The 18,414-nt window shown below is 40.8% G+C and overlaps 1 protein-coding gene across 2 annotated transcripts; it reads right to left on the bottom strand.

Moving 5' to 3' along the window:
• Positions 1-948: 948 nt before the first annotated feature.
• LOC131691550 (zinc finger protein 239-like) lies at positions 949-14,275 on the bottom strand. Of its 2 annotated transcripts, none has more exons than XM_058978069.1 (3): positions 13,714-14,275; positions 9,351-9,893; positions 949-1,755 (listed from the first exon to the last, which is right to left on the bottom strand). In XM_058978069.1, the coding sequence occupies exons 1-3, from the start codon at positions 13,959-13,961 to the stop codon at positions 1,161-1,163; spliced, it is 1,386 nt and encodes a 461-aa protein (XP_058834052.1). In that variant the 5' UTR covers positions 13,962-14,275; the 3' UTR covers positions 949-1,160. The 2 variants fall into 2 exon arrangements, with proteins under 2 accessions (XP_058834052.1, XP_058834044.1); XM_058978061.1 differs by lacking the exon at positions 949-1,755 and having other exon boundaries at positions 8,683-9,893; positions 13,714-13,965; positions 14,036-14,272.
• Between the last annotated feature and the right edge of the window lie 4,139 nt (positions 14,276-18,414).

The following is an 18,414-nucleotide window of genomic DNA, read 5'->3' as shown; positions in this document are numbered from 1 at the left end:
CAAGGTGATGGACTCTCGTGTCTACTATTCAACATCGCTCTGGAAGGTGCGATGCGACGAGCCGGGCTCAACAGCCAGGGCACGATCTTCACGAAATCCGGCCAATTTGTATGCTTCGCGGACGACATGGACATTATCGCCCGAACATTTGAAACGGTGGCAGACGCCCGAAACGTGAAGCAGCGAAGGTCGGACTGGTGGTAAATGCGTCCAAAACAAAGTATATGCTGGTAGGTGGAACCGAAAATGAGAGGATCCGGTTAGGAAACAGAATTACGATCGACGGGGATACCTTCGGGGTAGTGGAGGATTTTGTCTACCTAGGATCCTTATTAACGGAAGTCGGGCCTACTATGGGCTCCAGAAGACACTGCGGTCAAAAAAGATTCACTCCCGCACCAAATGCACCATGTACAAAACGCTTATAAGACCGGTGGTTCTCTACGGGCACGAGACTTGGACCATGCTCGAGGAGGACCTGCAAGCGCTAGGAGTTTTCGAGCGACGGGTGCTAAGGACGATCTTCGGCGGTGTGTAGCGGCGAAGGATGAACCACGAGCTCACTGCACTCTATGGCGAACCCAGCATCCAAAAGGTGGCCAAAGCTGGAAGGATACAGTGGGCAGGGCATGTTGCAAGAATGCCGGACAGCAATCCTGCAAAGATGGTGTTCGCTAATGATCCGGTTGGTACAAGAAGGCGAGGAGCGTAGAGAGCACGATGGGCGGACCAGGCGGAACGTGATTTGGCGAGTGTTGGGCGTAACCGACGTTGGAGAGCAAATTTTTGATTCAGTGTTATCTTGAAATTGATGTTGAACTAAATAAATGAATGAGTGTGGGTTAGTCCTGCCACTAAGTTAGTGTCGGATTCTGATGAGACAAACTCGAAACGCAAATTCCATAACTAAGCCTGGGTTTTTTTCGGAATAAGAACTGCACTTGTCAATCAGTCGAAAATAACAAAAACCTGCCACGGACTATTGTTGCGTTTATGTTCCCATTACTCAACTATTCGAGCAATACGTGTTGTTTAGATACTACATATTAAAGCATACAATACTCGAACCAAAATAGGCATACATTGATGAATGATTTAGCCACATTACACTGATTCGAGAGACCGTGTGCCAGTATGGATTGTTGAAGCTTCCTCCAACATCATACCCTATGCGGTTCGCCATCTACATGAACAAGTTTGTGTTCCTTCATGCGCATCTCCCGACTGAATCCTTTGCCACACACATCACAACTGAACGGATAGTCTCCAGTGTGAACGGACATGTGTGCATTCAGCGTAGTTTTACGGGCAAATCCTTTGCCACATTCGGTGCACTTGTACGGTCGCTCACCCGTATGACACAGCATGTGCGCAGATAGGTTAGTCTTGGCAGCGAAATCTTTGCCACACACGGAACAGGTAAACGGTCGCTCACCCGTATGGCGGCGCATGTGTAAGGTTAGGGCAGCGCGATAGACTAAGTCCCTGTCGCACACGGTGCACCTCAGCTGCTCGTTGATGTGAGTGCGTTTGTGTTTCTTTAAGTAATAGCTTGACTGGAATTCTTTACCACACGTGTCACACTTGTGCCGCCTAATGTCTCCTGTATGAACGCGCACGTGGCTGGTAAAATTGCTTTTAAAGGCAAAATCTTTACCGCACATAGGACACTTATACGGTCGTTCACCGGTGTGCCAGTTCCTATGCTGCATTAGAAAGCAGCTGGTGTAGAATGCCTTACCACAGATATCGCAGCTGAAGGGTCGTTCGCCGCGATGTACGCGGAGATGTTGCAGTAGGTACCTTTTGTAGAGAAATCGTTTTCCACAAAGATCGCATTCGTGATGCTGAGTGGAATCAGTGGGCGCGACGGGAGATGCTGACGGTAGGTCGTTGGGTGGATGATCGTTGTTTTGAACGTCATTCGGTGGATAATAGCACGTCCGTTTTTCGCCGCTGTCAGTATGAGTACCGAGCAAAAAAATTTATACATCTGGTCAAGAAATAAATAGAATAAAATAATGTAATTACCTTTCAACAGATTCAATACGTCTTTCTGCAACGATCGTTGGTCGCTCCGAGTTAGATTCAATAAAGAATTGGCCGATTTTATTTTCTGATCCATTATTTGGTTCCGAGGAATCGAAATTAAGCACATTCATATCTGTTAGTTCATTGGCAGCAACACAGCCTTGCTTTACGTTTCCTTCCATACCATCAGCATACCTAGCACCGATGACACCTGTTAGATCGGAATTATTTGTCTCCAGTTTAACCTGTAAGGACTCATTCATTTCACTAAAATATCATTGACTTCACAAACAAGAACAATAACAAAACTAACGACGCTGAATCTCTCTAGATAAAGATTCGCCGGCTCAATCGTTTATTTACTATTTATCTGTTAGTGTCATTTCACTTCAGCTGTCAAAAATATTGATTTCAAATTCTAGCACGATTTCTCAGAAGGGTCTAAGAGCAAAATGTAAACAAACCAGTTTTATGTTTAAAATTGCAACTATTGCTCTAAATAACCATAAACACTAATATATTTTTTTTGTGATTATTTAACTGAACCGCCTTACCACAGAGAACAGACGTCCAACTTGTGTAAAATCTCTAACGGTTTCGAAAGTAGTTGGGATATCCAAACCAGGTGCGCTACTGTCGTCATGTTTTTTTTTGTGACTGAGTTCGACAGAATTGACAGCGGTTATTCCTCTACCCACTCAAACTAGTCCGGAACCGGTTCGGACTTCCAGCATGAATTCCAGCTCAAATGCATCAACCGATAGAGTCGGAATCGGTTGTTTTCTTTGAGCAAAATTTCATACGGAATCCATACAGGATTTCGAACCGGTTCCAGAATGGATTTGACGGATAGTTGGGATAGGTTGGTGTGGCGGCGCTAGTGTTTATCGTTTATTAATTCAAATGTTTACACACGTTTTTTATATATTTTTGTTCGATCATGGATGTCTGTTCTCTGTGGCCTTACTAAGAATATTTAGAAGGGTTTATTTTAACTTCGACGGATGTGAAATCGAGTTATTACGCCCTCTATATTTAGTTGAATAACAATATATTACGAATATATTACGATTACCCATAATTTGAGTTGGTCGCTGTGAACTTCGTGTTGGGTAGGAATTGAATAATGACGTCTACTCGAATTCAAGTTCATCGCTTCGTACTTATATTTTGGGTAGCCCATCTCATACAAAGTAGTAGGTAATGTTTTTGACAGCCATTGTTATTGTTGTGAATAAAATTGCATGAAGTGGCTCTGTAAAAGAATGGTAATTATAATGCATAATGCAATATTTTAAATAAAATTAATGATTAATTTATTTCAGCCTAGAAACCTAGGATAAAGCAATTAGCGCTGGATCTAAAACACGAGTCGGTGAGTACTGAAACGTTGTTTATTTTTTGATTGTGGGTTCATGTTGTGTTTTTCATATCATTTAAATAGCGGCCACCGCATCATTCCGAAACCCGATCGGACCTCGAAAGACACATTGAACTCATGATGGGACGTTGATGATTCATATTTTTTGGAAATGTCAGAAATGCATATCACTAGAGTTGAAATAGAATATAACTACTAGAGGGCAATTGCAGCGGCTAGCGATGATTAAATATTTTCTCGCTCTTACATATGATGGGCTCATTAGATTGACATTTGTTGCCCCTGACACAAGCAGGTTAAAGTAATGAGTAACAATAGCAGCTACAAAGTGATACAGTTTGGCAATTATATACCAAATGTTCCAGGCTGCAACAATTCTACCATATTGTTTCGAGTCTATTGATCAAAAGCAGGCAAAAACCTCAAGCGGTGTGAATTTAGTAAACGGGGTAATTCTAAAAGATGCGACGAAATGTTCAATTGACGAATCATCAATTTTCAGCTTCTACGAATGGCTACTTTTCAAATGATACCCATATTGATGGTTGTTCTTAGTGAGAATGCCAAGCATCCATATAATATATATTGGAAACCTAAATTTTGGGTTATCCGAATGTTATAGAAATTTTTGGTTATCCGCTTGTTATAAATTTCGGGTTATGCGCTCAGTACTCAAACTTTTACTCGAATTTTGGGTTTTCCGCTCAGTACTCAAATTTTAGATTATCCGCTCAGTATTCAAATTTTGGGTTATCCGACTTGGGCTTGGGTTATCTGTAACCCAAATTTTGGGTAGTCCTCGCACTACCCAAAATTTACGTTCAAAGCTTGTTACCCAAAAGTGAGGAGATGCACTTTAGTCCATTTTGGATAGAATTCTACCCAAAATTAGGTGACGGCTGGTAAGCGTGTATGGAATCTTGCTCAAAGAAAACAACCGATTCCAACTCTATCGGTTGATGCATTTGAGCTAGAATTCATGCTGAAAGTCCGAACCGATTCCGGACTAGTTTGATTGGGTAGAAGAGAAACCGCTGTCAATTCTGTCGAACTCAGCCACAAAAAAAACATGACGACAGTAGCGCACCTGGTTTGGATATCCCAACTACCTTCGAAACCGTTAGAGATTTTAAACAAGTTGAATGCTGAAGATGGACGTCTGTTCTCTATGCTATAACCTAACGATCTAATGATTTGAATGGATTAAAATATGTATTTCGTAATCTGTCTGAGGTTAACATTGAAACGGCTTAGGCCATTATAATCGATTGGTCTTCAGTACGCCCTGCTTTACCGACCGTTTTTCATCTGCCAACTTTCATGCGCTCCTCAACAGCCGTAATTTTAAAATATACTGGAAAACCAGTTGATGATTATATATTTTTGAACACCAGATCGGAAACATGGATGTTTGACTCAGGAAATGTGTTTTATTTTAAATATGAGAGCAAAAAAGAAAGGATGTTTACCATTTTTAGCTGCGGATATGGTAGAAAATTTTTTGTAGGGACGTCTGTGTTCGGTAACAATAGCTGTTTTGTTTGAGGAGGTAGCCAGCTCGTCGTTGCAGCACAGACTAACAGACATAACACTCGATAATAATGCTTCGCCCACTTTTACGGTCATTACAAATATATTTGTAGTTGGGACTGTGGCCGCTTTTGAAATTATGGAGCCACTCACATATGAACAAGTATATGGGGGATAGACCACTAGTTAAAATTTTTTCCCAAGTCTGAGGGGTAAGCCACCAGCAAATAAGTGTTTGGGACCTTGAATAAAAGGTGGAGCTAGTGTTCTGGGTAAATTGCCGGATCGATAATTTTTAAGGGAATTCCTTCATAGTGTTATATCTGTTAGTCTGTGGTTGCAGTACAGGATTCTTTCATTCGCAAATGGCCACTATTCCAATCGATCTGTCAATGTCTAACTTAAAACATACTCCTCTCGACTTGTTCATGAACAAGTATGAAGCATCCAGCATCTCTAATACGAAACCTCTCGCGCTTATCCCCACGATGAGATGATTACTCGACACGCAGCCCACTAATTCCTGTTATGGAGAGTACAGCATCGGGATATCAACTACGTTTTAGCTTTCTAACTGACGCCCATTTGCATTTAGTTTGGATATATCGTCTAACTAGTAGCAAACTGGTGTCAGTTACTGAAGAGTGGAACACGCAATATTTAAATCCCACTTTACTAGTTATCTTGTCACCTTCACTATTCGCTGACTATCTTTTCCCTAAAAATGTTAAAATATTTGTATCTAGCCGTTGAAACACCTATACATGTTTACCGGTTTTTTCGATCCAGCATTCGTGGATATAAACACGGATGCAGAACGGAAAATAGAATTCCGGGTTGGTGGTAATAAAGTGCAGCTTGTGCCATTCACTGCTCGAATCTTAAATGTACGGAGAATTTCGATGATGAATATATTTTCACAATAAAATATATCTTCAATATTATATTTTCAATAAAAGAAATTGTCACACTAAAATAAAACGCCATTAAACCACACCGAAATAAAGGCAAGATTTATGTATTGGGCTGCAAGAGTTTTATTTGGAGGTCTCATCGGCACAAAATTATTGCCAGAGCTTAAAAAAATTGACACCCCTGCGTGAGCTTGAACGAGATACGAAATTCGATTCATGCCCGCCGCGATGAATGAAATGTTTTGTTCGTTGTCCTCGTTTATTGGTTCTGCCGATACAGCGGACTCAGGTTCGGATATGTTCGGTTTCAGAAGCAAACTGAATTTTGTTTCTATGCTAGCTCTGAAAGCGATTATTCAGCGAAAGTGCGCCGAATATAGATTACACTTATGTTCGGAAATGTAGAAGATGTCAACTTCTGACTTCAAAGTGTGAAATTTGAATGGGTTAAATCTGAATGTTGGTTTCGGTCAATGTCAGCAGACATATGAAATTTCGCAGCACTGATTATTGCCAAAGGTCGGCAAAGAAGGTCGCATAATCTTGAAACATCTCAAAGGTACGTAATACATAGTTCCGCGTTTTTAAGAACAGTTTTTCTTGGAAATGAAAGCATAACATGATGCGTTCATGATTCCTGTTTATTTTTACCTATGCATTAAATCAGGTTTTATAGTAAAAAACTAAGGATTTCGAAAATTTGGTCACTAAATGAAGAATAAAATTCTCCTTTTATTTCATAAACCGATAGAGCTCATCTTTCCAAATATAACAATATATATATATATATATATATATATATATATATATATATATATATATATATATATATATATATATATATATATATATATATATATATATATATATATATATATATATATATATATATATATATATATATATATATATATATATATATATATATATATATATATATATATATATATATATATATATATATATATATATATATTTTTTTTTTTTTTTCAACCTTTAAAACTTCAGAATGATTTTTAGTTGATTTTATAAAACTGTGTTAACACGCCCGTCCGTCTTCCTTGACAGTGAGCTTAGCCACATGGGTTAGAATTTTTGACAGTTATTCCTGCAAAACAATAGGGACCAAGGTAGTTCAATGGAAGGTGTGGTCGTGGTAATGGTAATTTTATAACATAATTTGTATTTGTTTATTCGTGTTAACCTACCCACTGAGACGCTCAAAAATTTGTTTCAAAATCGTTCAACACGGGTCCAACGATGGACGTTCGTTGAACGGTTATTTGGACGTTGTCCAAATTGGTCCAACGAACGTCCGTCATTGGATGATTTTGAAACCAACCGTTCTTAGAGGGTAGTAATGTTCAGCCGGAAAATGAATGGGGTTGGTTCTAATTCGTATTCCGGCTCCAGTGACACAACTGATTCTAGTTAGAAGCGGTTGTGTCGATGGAGTCGGAATACTAATTAGAGCCAGCCAGCATTCTGGTTGAACATGCAGGGGATTAAGCTGTCAAAAAAACCGAAAGAGTTTATCATAAAAAATTCACACATTGATGTAAAGTGATTCGCTGTTGAATTCGCACTAAAGCTATTTGCAACTCTGATGCACAGAGAACAGACATCCATCTACAGCATTTCACTTGTGTAGAAATCTCTAACGGTTTCGAAGGTAGTTGGGACCCGGTCAAACCATTCAGAATTTGATTCGGAATCCTGAATGGAGTCAGTATGGATTCCAAATCAAATGCAACAACCGATTCTGAGTCGGAATCGGTTGTTGCATTTGATTTGGAATCCATAATGACTCCATTCAGAAATCCGAACCGGTTCCGGAATGAGTTTATCTGGGGATATCCAAACCAGGAGTACTGTCGTCATGTTTTTTTGTGGCTGAGTTCGACTGAATTGACAGCGATTATTCCTCTACCCAGTCAAACTAGTCCGGAACCGGTTCGGACTGCCAGTATGAATTCCAGCTCAAATGCATGAACCGATAGAGTCGGAATCGGTTGTTTTCTTGGAGCAAGATTCCATACTGAATCCATTCAGGATTTCGAACCGGTTCCGGAATGGATTTGACGGATAGCCGGAATAAGTTGGATTGGCGGCGCTAATGTTTATCGTATATTAATTCAAATGTTTACACACGTTTTTTAAATATTTTTGTTCGATCATGGTTCTCTGTTCTCTTTGTCTGATGTATTCTATATGGGTTGTTCTATTTTACATTACTATCTTTTTTACCGATTAAAACCGATCGGTCACAACACTGAAATGAAGTTCTATTTTTCGAGCTCTTTTTTGGATCAGATTGAGAACAGCTCGACTCTTCTGTTTTAAATTTTCCACAATTTGAATCACGAATAGAGCACTGTTATTTTTCATTACAACATTAGTGATTAACTATAAAAAAAATCGATTTAACAGTATTTAGAACAGGTGGCTAAATCATCGCATTGGGAACACTGTCCTAGATGTAGTTTGACAGATCCATACCCAACGGCTTGTCATTTTGAAACAAATTTAACCCAGTAAAGTTTAAAAAAAGCCGGAATTCCAGCTTATTTCTGGCTGAACTTTACTGGTAAGTACTTACAAACATTGCAAACATTTAGGGAAAATTAACCGAACTTCCGGCTGGCATATGCCAAAATTTTGGCTCCAATGAAAACTGATTCCGACGTAGTTGCCATTTGAAACAACATTCTGGCGGAAGCTAACCAGCTAGACTGACTGAAGTGAATTTTGAGTTACTGTATGGGTCTTTAACAATGTAATAAACAATGTAATAACTTTTTTTGTTACAAGCGTATTTATGCGTATTTATTTGATAAATATAAGAAAGGTACAAACTTTTCACTACTTAAACTACTGGAATTTTGTCAGTGCTAGTGTACTTATTTAACTTGTTTCATCTTTTATTTTTCTAACGGCGTATACACTGTTCATATTTTAAGCAAATTTGTTGAAAGTGTAGTGTAACAAATCTCATGTTATGAAGACTAGTACTAGTAGCTGCTCGTTTAGTGACTCATTACCGCAATTTTCGGGGCATTAATGTCCCTATCAAGTCACTGATCGAATTTTTAGTCGCGCATTTTCGTTAACACTGTATTTGTGCTCCTTCGGTAGAACACCGTTCTTGAATCCTTCGCCACGGAAATCACAATTTTCAGTCAGTATGAACAGCCATATGTGAGGCTAGCGCGAGTTTGCGGGGAAAACCTTTGCCACACACAGTGCACTCGTACGGTCGCGTATGAAGACGTACATGCTTATGCAAAGCAGAACCTGAAGTGAAGTCTTTGTCACACATTGTGCACCGGTAAGGTCGCTCGCCCGTATGAACGCGCATGTGTAATGTTAGCAGTGTTCGCTGTATGTAACCCTTGCCACACACGGTGCACTTATACGGGCGCTCGCTGGTATGAAGGCCCATGTGCACGTTTAGGTTGGTTTTAAAGGCAAACTGTTTATCGCACACGGTACACTTGTACGGTTGCTCGCTCGTATGAGTGCGTTTGTGTTCTTTCAAACGTGAACTTGCGGGGAAATCCTTGCCACACACGGTACACTTGTACGGTCTCTCACCCGTGTGCAGGCGCATATGTACGTTGAGGTTGGATTTGGTCACAAAATCTTTGCCACACACGGTGCACTTGCAGGGTCGCTCACCCGTGTGCAGACGCTTGTGCAACACTAGTGAAGCTGGTTTGGCAAAGTCCTTGTCACACACGGTACACTTGAACGGTCGCTCACCGGTGTGGGTATACCGATGTTCCCTTAGAATTTTGCTATTTGCAAAGGCCTTGCCGCAAACATCACAACCGTACGGCCGTTCATCGCAATGTATCCGGAAGTGTGCTTTAAGGTTCGCCTTCAGTTGGAATCGTTTCCCGCAAAGCTCGCATTCGTGTGGTCGTGTGGAATCGGTTGGAGTTGCGGTCTGCAGGATTTCGGTCACGCTGGTCTGCATGGGGTTCCGTGGGGTAGAGGCTACCTGTTGCTCGCTGGAAGCACGGGAACTCGGTGAGCTAGTTTGATAGAAAAAAAAATATTAAAAACAAAAGGGTTGTTTAATGAAGAGTACATGGGTGTGGGCACTGTTGTCCTTCTGACTTCAGCTAGATTGAGGAGGTACGTCCCGAGCGTCTGTTCACCAAGGAGGTGCGGCGTCTGTTCTGACATCCAGAGGCTGAGTATGAAATGCTGTATCGCGTCAGATATACCTAAGGTGGCAGCCCCACCAGCGCGATGTAGGTAGCGCGACCTCGGTAAGGTAGTCTACCCAACCCTCCCACTTACCACGAAAAGTAAAGAAGAAAAGAAAAACGAACGATACATTCGGCAACCGACCCGGCTACGAAATAAGGACAATGATTGGAAACTCGGAACATGGAATGTCAGGACTTTGAATAAACCCCGAACGAGTGAGTCTTTTGGCTCACGAAATGCAGACGGTTGGAGTAAGCGTGGCTGCGATTCAGGAGGTGCGGTAGCCTAGAACTGGAGAACGTGAATTCTGGGCGGTGAATCCCAACGCCAACACTTCCTTCAAATACAACATCTACTATAGCGTCGGCGAAAAGGCAGAACATGGAGTCGGTTTTTATAGTGATCGGCAATCAGATGAAGCGTGTTATAAGGTGGAAACCGGTTAGCGAGCGATTCCGTGTATTGAGGGTACGGGACAAATTCTTCAACTAAAGCTTAACCCGATGACGTGAAGGACGCGTTTTACGAATGTCTCGACAAAACGTACGGAGAGTGCCCAAAGCATGACGTAAAAATTTTTATTGGGGACGCCAACGCTCAGGTCGGTAGAGAGGACTTTTTCCGTCCAATCATTGGTAAGGAGAGCCTTCACTCTGTAACCAATGACGACCTAGCCTGAGACTAGTGACCTTCGCTGCAGCTAGAGGGATGGCCATCAGCAGCACTAACTTTGCACGCAAAGACATCCGTAAGCGCACCTGCATGCATCCGAATGGCGAAACTTGCAATCAAATAGACCATGTCCGCCAGAAGCTTGATGAGCGGATAAGGGGAATCAACGTAGACGACAACCTCAACAATCTGTGGGAGTCAATCCAGGGAGCGGTGAGCACAGCAGCGTAATAGGTACTGCTCAGAGACGACCCAGAAACGATTGGTTCGATGAGGAGTGCCAGAGAGTGACGGATGAGAAAAATGCTGCCAGAAGCCGGATGTTAGTGTCTGGTACCCGGCAGAACAGAGAGCGGTACAAGGAAGCAAGAGGAGCCGAAAAAAGAATTCACAGCAGAAAGAAAAAGCAGTATGAGGAGAACGTCATTACTGAGGCGCAAAACAGTATGGAATGAAATGATATGCGGAAATTTTATGAAACTGTCAATGGCGCACGGAGAAAAGGTGCCAGCCAGGTGGAGAGAGCACTTCGAGACATTGTTGAGTGGAGAGAATGTTAGCGCGTCAACGAACAGAATAAGGATAAGTGATGATGGACAAGCTGTGGAGCCTCCGATTTATTGATTTCAAAGCGGCGTACGATTCAGTGAAAAGAAACGAGTCATGGCAGATAATGGTAGAACATGGTTTTCCGACGAAACTGATTAGGCTGATTCGTGCAACGCTGGATGCATCGAAATCTAGTGTTCGGGTTGCGGATGAGATTTCGATGTCCTTCGTAACCTTAGACGGATTGAAGCAGGGTGATGCGCTGTCAAACTTGCTGTTCAACATTGCTCTTGAAGTTGCCATCAGGAGAGCAGGCGTGCAAAGGAACGGTACCATCGTCACACGGTCGCATATGCTCCTAGGATTTGCGGATGATATTGATATCGTTGGAATCGACCGCCGAGCCGTGGAAAAGGCTTTCGTGCCTTTTTAAAAGGGAGACAGCAAGAATTGGTCTCACAATCAACACCAGACGAAGTACATGATAGCTGGAAGTATACGTGGGTCCAATAGTGATGTTGGTGGTGAAGTGATGTTAGGAGGTGATAAATTTGAAAAAGTGGAAGAGTTTGTGTACCTTGGAACTTTAGTGAAGGTGGTGCGAAGTGAGAAGACGTCTTGCAGCTGCAAATAGGGCTTTTTACGGACTTCGTAGCCAGCTGAAGTCCCGTAGTTTGCAGACGAACACAATATTCGCGTTGTACAAGACATTGATAGTTCCGGTTGCCTTGTACGGTCATGAAACGTGGACGTTAAAGGAAGTTGATCGTAGAGCGTTCGGTGTCTTCGAACATAAGGTGCTGCGAACAATACTCGGCGGTAAAGGAGAAAATGGCATCTGGCGGCGTCGCATGAATCACGAGTTATACCAAGTATATAAAGATATTATCAAGCTAATAAAAAAACGGAAGGCTGCGGTGGGCTGGTCATGTGGCACGAATGCCGGAAGAACGACAGGCGAAGATAACATTCAGTAGAGTACCGGGAAGAGGCCGACGACTCCGTGGCAGGCCGCGAACACGATGGCTGTTTGCAGTGGAAAAGGACCTAAAAGATCTCAATGTCCAGGGTGACTGGAAGAGATTGGCCAAGGACCGGGTCCAGTGGAGGAGAATTCTTCACTCGGCATAGATTCAACGAAGCGAATCGTTGCCCATCAAGTATCAAGTAAGTACATAGGTATGGGGAAAATTCATGAATGAAATGACAGATTTTCATTTCAGTAGATTTTTAATAGATTCTCGGGCCCATACTATTGGCTCGAATCAAAACTCGTCGAAATGTCAATTGACGATAGGTTCATCCGGAGTGTTCATTTGTGTTTACATTTTGCTAGCGTTGTCAATTTTATTTTGTGTTCACCACCCAATGTGGCTACGCCACATCGCTTTTGCGCGTGCTGTCCGACGTCGCTACCGCTCAGTCGGACTTAAACTAGGGATAGCCCCTACGTTTGAGTAAACCGGGCAAACGAGTGGGTCACAGGTTCGCTTGCTTCCGACGGCGGGTCGATGGCCACCTCGTCCGGCGAATCCTCAGCGGCTTTGCTCCGCTTCAGTTCCTAGGCCTCGGTTATGCGGCTAAGCCGCATCGAAATGGTACCCCTTAAACATTCTAACTAGAATCGGTTGTGTCACCGGAGCCGGAATACGAATTAGAACCAGCTAGCATTCCGACTGAGCTTAACTGGGAAGTTTAGTAAAATTTTATCTGGAGATAAAAATTTCCTGGTAACGCTCCAGCACCCCGTTGAATTCTAATGATTTCACCACCTGGGCGCCATGTTGACGATATGAAATGAACTTTGTTTACTTTCGACAAGTTTTGATTCGAGCCAACGACATCCAGTCTAGATTTTCTGTCAAGTAACACAGAGAACAGACATCCATGATCGAACAAATATACTAAAAAAACTTGTATAATCATATGATATAATATACGTTTAAACGCTAGCGCCGCCACACCAGCTATCGGGCCTATATTGTTGACTCGAATCAAAACACGTCGAAATGTCAATTGACGATAGGTTCATCCGGAGTGTTCATTTGTGTTTACATTTTGCTAGCGTTGCCAATTTTATTTTGTTTCCACCGCCTAATGTGGCTAAGCCACATCGCTTTTGCGCGTACTGTCGTCTTAAACTAGAGATAGCCCCTATGTTTGAGTAAGCCGGGCAAACAGGTGGATCACAGGTTCGCTTGCTTCCGACGGCGGTTCCGGCTCCAGTGATACAACCGATTTTAACTAGAAGTGCGAGACTGTCCTGCGAAACCCTATGAAAAACCAAAAGTGGCCGAATTGCATCTCCAACCAAACACATAAAATTCGCTCAATTTTAAAATTTTAGGGTTCCCTTCCAGTAAACTGTATACAAAGTTCGGGTTCTCAACCCACGAGAAAAAAAAATCACAAACTCACCTTTGATCATATTCATTGCAACTTCTTGATTCGATTGTTTTCCTCTCTGAGCTGGGCTCTTCGAAAAATTGACTACTCGTTTCTGGATCACTCTTCGCATTTGACGAATTAGAATTAAGTACTTCCACAGCCGTTGATGTGTTTGTTGAATCACAGTCTTGTTTGAGATATTCTATCGTCCGATCTGCTCCATTAATGCTGAACTGGCTCGCTATTGGATCGAAATTCGCTTCCTGTTTGATTTCCATATTACTAGAATTTAGTAAACAATTCCAGCTGAAATCATTTTTTTTTTAACCAAACACACGCTTTCTTTTCTTACTATAAACACAAAAGTGTCACCCGTCAAGACCTATCAAGACACGCTAAACTGGAATTACGGAGTGAGGGAGTCAAACACACTTATTTTCTGGAGGTTTTACAAGAAATTTCACATGATTTTCCGAAAACGCCTTGAAAGTTTACAGCCAAAAACAACTCATTGGAGTATCTAGTTTTTGTGCGTACCCGTGGGTAATTAAGATTTCTGACTGCTCATTTACAACCACAGATGCAAAGTCAAACCAAAGGAGTTTGGTTTGTTCTCCTCACGAAATACCTAACCTCAACAGGTTTCTGCAGCGCAAAAAGTTTTGTTTTCCTCACGCCTTTTGTTTTTTAACGGAAATAGAAAGGACAATACGTATGAACAGGTAGTAGTTAACAATCTGTAACTGTATTAGTTTAACATTATGACAGTTGGAGGCAAACAAAGTTCAACCTCTATCAGACAAAATTCTCGATAAACATATGATTACGGCGTAAAAGCCAACTGTCTCTTTAAAGGGAAATTCCGGACAAACCGTTACTCGTCGAACACCGTTCATAGCACTAAATGCAAGAGAAAACTTTTCTCTTCTGTTTACTCCCAACATCTGTTATTGGCGAGTGACCGTTTGTCCAGAATTTTGACAAAGCGAATTTTAACAGTTGGCTTTTACGCCGTAATCATACGTTGGTCGAGAATTGACCTTTCTACTCCCGTTAAAAAAGACATGGTCCGAATTATTTCGTGAGGAAAACAAAAAAATTGCACTGCAAAAACCGGTTGAGGTTAGGTATTTCGTAATGCAAACAAACCAAACTCCTTTGGTTTGACTTTGCATCTGTGGTAGTAAATGAGCTGTCAGAAATTTTAATAGTCTTTGGCAGCTGCAGGAAAACCAACCCGATGTAATATGTGTGCGTGTCAAATAAATTGAATTGAGTTTTATTGTCGACGGAAAAGCTGAAATACATATCATTTTTATTTCATTCCAGCTCTTAACGCACACAAAGCGCGGTGAATCAAATTCATTGCCCCCCATTAGTACGACACCGATACCGATGCGCATTAATACAACAAACGTCCAACGACAGGCAGACAAAACTGTTTGTCCGTGACAGCTGGCGGAAAACAAATCCCGCCTGATGAAACTGTACCGGCCGCTGGTATTGGTGCGAGTGCCTACCTACACTACACCAACCAGAGCAGGCCTACAGACGTAACCGACAACGTGCAATAAATAGCCTACTGCGGTTCGTAGTCAGCATCATTCGGGTCTGAATAGTGGAACAGTGTGCTTCGACGATGCTGTGCCTCAATAGAGTGTATCGATTGAGTGCCATTTTGCTTTAAAAAGTTTTTTGTAAGATAATTGAAGTGTGAAAATGGGCTTTTGACTAAAATGTGAAACGTCTGAATTAGTGAAGTGGAAAATCGCTTGCTATCAAAAGTAAGTAAGTTGAGATTCAATCTTTCGATGGAATAAGCTAATAAATTTTCCGATAATTTTTTAGTGCATCACGCCGTGGCAAAGTGATTTTCGCTTGAACTGTCCGTTCCGTAGGTAAATTTTGCGGTCACTAATGAAAATACAGACCACGTTGGAACGAATTTCGAATTCGTTGTAGACCATTCGTGTATACCAGGATGGACCCGATTCCACGTTGTTAATCTTGTCGTCTATTCAAGATGGCTGCCGGCGGCATCTAATCGATTTCGAATGCAGTCGAAAATACGGTAGCTTCATGTGCGCAGAGTGTGAGTAATTGTGCTTCAAAAAATGTTGGCTTTGTGTTTATATAATCTTTTATATCATTTTACAGGATGTTTTCCACGATTACCACCTACCGATTGACAAGATGTCAGCGAATGTTTTTTTCGGGCGGAACATTTTTTCTGAAAGAAGGCGAATCGTTGTACTAGTTTTCGATGCCAACATTGCTGGAGTATCGGTAAGGTACCACAAAAATGGTGATTAGTGGCATCTGCTTCAAGTATTTGGAGCTAGTAGATACGAGCTACTTGACTGGGTAGGTTGATCCGGAAAAGCATCAGCAGTGCCGAACAATACTACAGTTTAGCTTAATTTTAATCTAACTTTGCTTGATTAGAGTTTTCTCGAAAAGTCGTCATCATATGACCAAAGGTCGCATGAGTGCGAATAATGACAACCAGATTCAGTTTCTATCAATTTTGCGTAACTGCTAAAAGATATGGCCACTGTAATTTCTATATGTATTTCTATTTACAATGCTGTACACCGACAGCTGTGTCTTCGTAGCGGTTTAATACCGTAAGAAAACTCAAAGTAATATTTGTTGCCCTATGAATTAAATTGTCAAGAACAAATTGGCCAAAACAAACTGCGGCTTCTTGAAAAAAGACGCCTACTTGGGTCGGGTGAATTGCCTGACCATTTCTTTTGGATGGCCAAAAACATCGCATCGTTTGACTATTTGTATATTTAGATAGCAGTTTTATCGTCCGTTGAAATTTCGTAAATGTTGCTTCTTTCGAATGTGTTCGAATATTTGTTAATAAGATTTAGTTTTTTTTTTAAATTTAAATTGGATGGTTGTTTAAGGCTAAACTTACTTGAATTGCATTTCTTCCTTTAATTTCTTTCGAATTCTACTTCGGTTGTTTTTTTGCTCACTCCTCTTGCGATATGCGCGACCGTAATAAGTTCGTTACCGAACTGCCATGGTCGCCATGTTCAATAAATCATAATACCAGTAACTTCATTGATTCTGTAGCTGGGCATGATGTTTCCCGGAAACGTAATTTTAATGCGTTCGTTGCACTTCAGTTCATTGGGAAAGTTTTAGATTGATTATTTGCGGCATATATAAAATTTTGTCATTGTTTTATTGGTCTATTTTTGTGTACTAATAATTTTTGTTTCGTTGTATTATTCATAAATACACAATTTTCATTTTCATAATTTTTACGTTTTTGAATTCTTGTATTTTTAAATTCTAGAACCTTTAAAATCTCGAACCTTTAAAATCTGGAATTTTTAAATTTCTCAGTCAACAAATTCCAAAATTTAAATCTTATTTTGTTAATATGTTTATTCCTCGTCATCGCTATAGTTATTAGCAGTACTTTTAGCTGTTTTCAGCCTTTCATTTCTTGTTGGCTACCTTCAACGAATTTTCGGAGCAGGTACATCTTTTACTAGGAAGAAAGAACCACTCAACTGAAATTTCGAAGAAATTCTATAGTTTATCCTAGTTTGAGCCAAACTGTGCCGAACCGTGATATTATCACTACGGAATATTATTTTTAGGTTTCCCGAAAAGTCGTCATCATATGACCAAAGGTCGCATGAGTGCGAGCCAATTAACCCATTCACTGTAAGTTCTTTTTAAGTTCTATTTCTATTATTTTTGCGATAGTAGGAATTAATCACTGAAATTTCTCAATATTTTCTATTTCCTATTCGTATGGGAGCGGTCGGAGAAACATGACGCCAGCCTACTGTGATTTCTTTCAAATTCTATTTCAATTTTTTTGCGAAAGACTTGAGATAATTATTTTGACACGTGCTATTATCGCTGCGGAATATTATTTTTGTTCTTAATAATTAAACCATTACACTTTGCATTACAAATTTGCGGAGCTAGGATGTCTTGAAATCGTCATCACATCACCAAAGGTCGTATGAGTGCGCCTAGAAGAATTCAACCACTGAAATTTCGGATATGTTTTAGAAATTCGTTTTTTGTTTTGTATATTTCATACTCGATGATGAACGGAATATTATTTTTGAAATGTTTTAATACGTAGTTCACAATTCAATCCAAAACTGTTCACTCTTTCTAGAGCTTCGACATTATCCCCTACGGTTTCTAAAAATGCACGATCTAAAGTTGCATGAATTGAGAGAAAAGGCAATCACTCTCCACTGTAAGTTCTTTTTAAGTTCTATTTCTATTATTTTTGCGACAGCAAAATATATGCCAATCACTGGAATTTCTCAATATTTTCTATTTCCTATTCGTATACGTATGGACGTTATACACCTGGAGTTTGCAAGTCATACGAGTTAACCGATTCAAAAAGGTGTGTCGTCTATTTTCAGGATTTGACTACTTTGGGACAACGTTCGGATAACTTCTTTAGCAACACGATTCAGTTTTACGAATGAATTATATTTTGGACAAATGTTGGAGTGTTGACATAAAAAAGGCCGTCCCGGGTGATCCAGAAGGGATGAACATAAGGTTAATGAGGTATATTGATTTGGTTAAATTTTCACTTAGTTCCAATGTCAAGTGTGGTGTTAGATATTTTGTTGCTGGTTCTAGTTATTATTCCGGTTTGGTTGTGTCACTGGATCTGGAAAACTAACTAGAACCGGTCAGAATTCCAGTTAAATGATTTAATCCAGT

This window comes from Topomyia yanbarensis, chromosome 1 (genome assembly GCF_030247195.1).
Source record: "Topomyia yanbarensis strain Yona2022 chromosome 1, ASM3024719v1, whole genome shotgun sequence".
NCBI classification, from domain to species: Eukaryota; Metazoa; Arthropoda; class Insecta; order Diptera; family Culicidae; genus Topomyia; species Topomyia yanbarensis.
The sequence above is the reverse complement of the archived record's forward strand: the minus strand, read 5'-3'. Positions and strand labels throughout refer to the sequence as shown.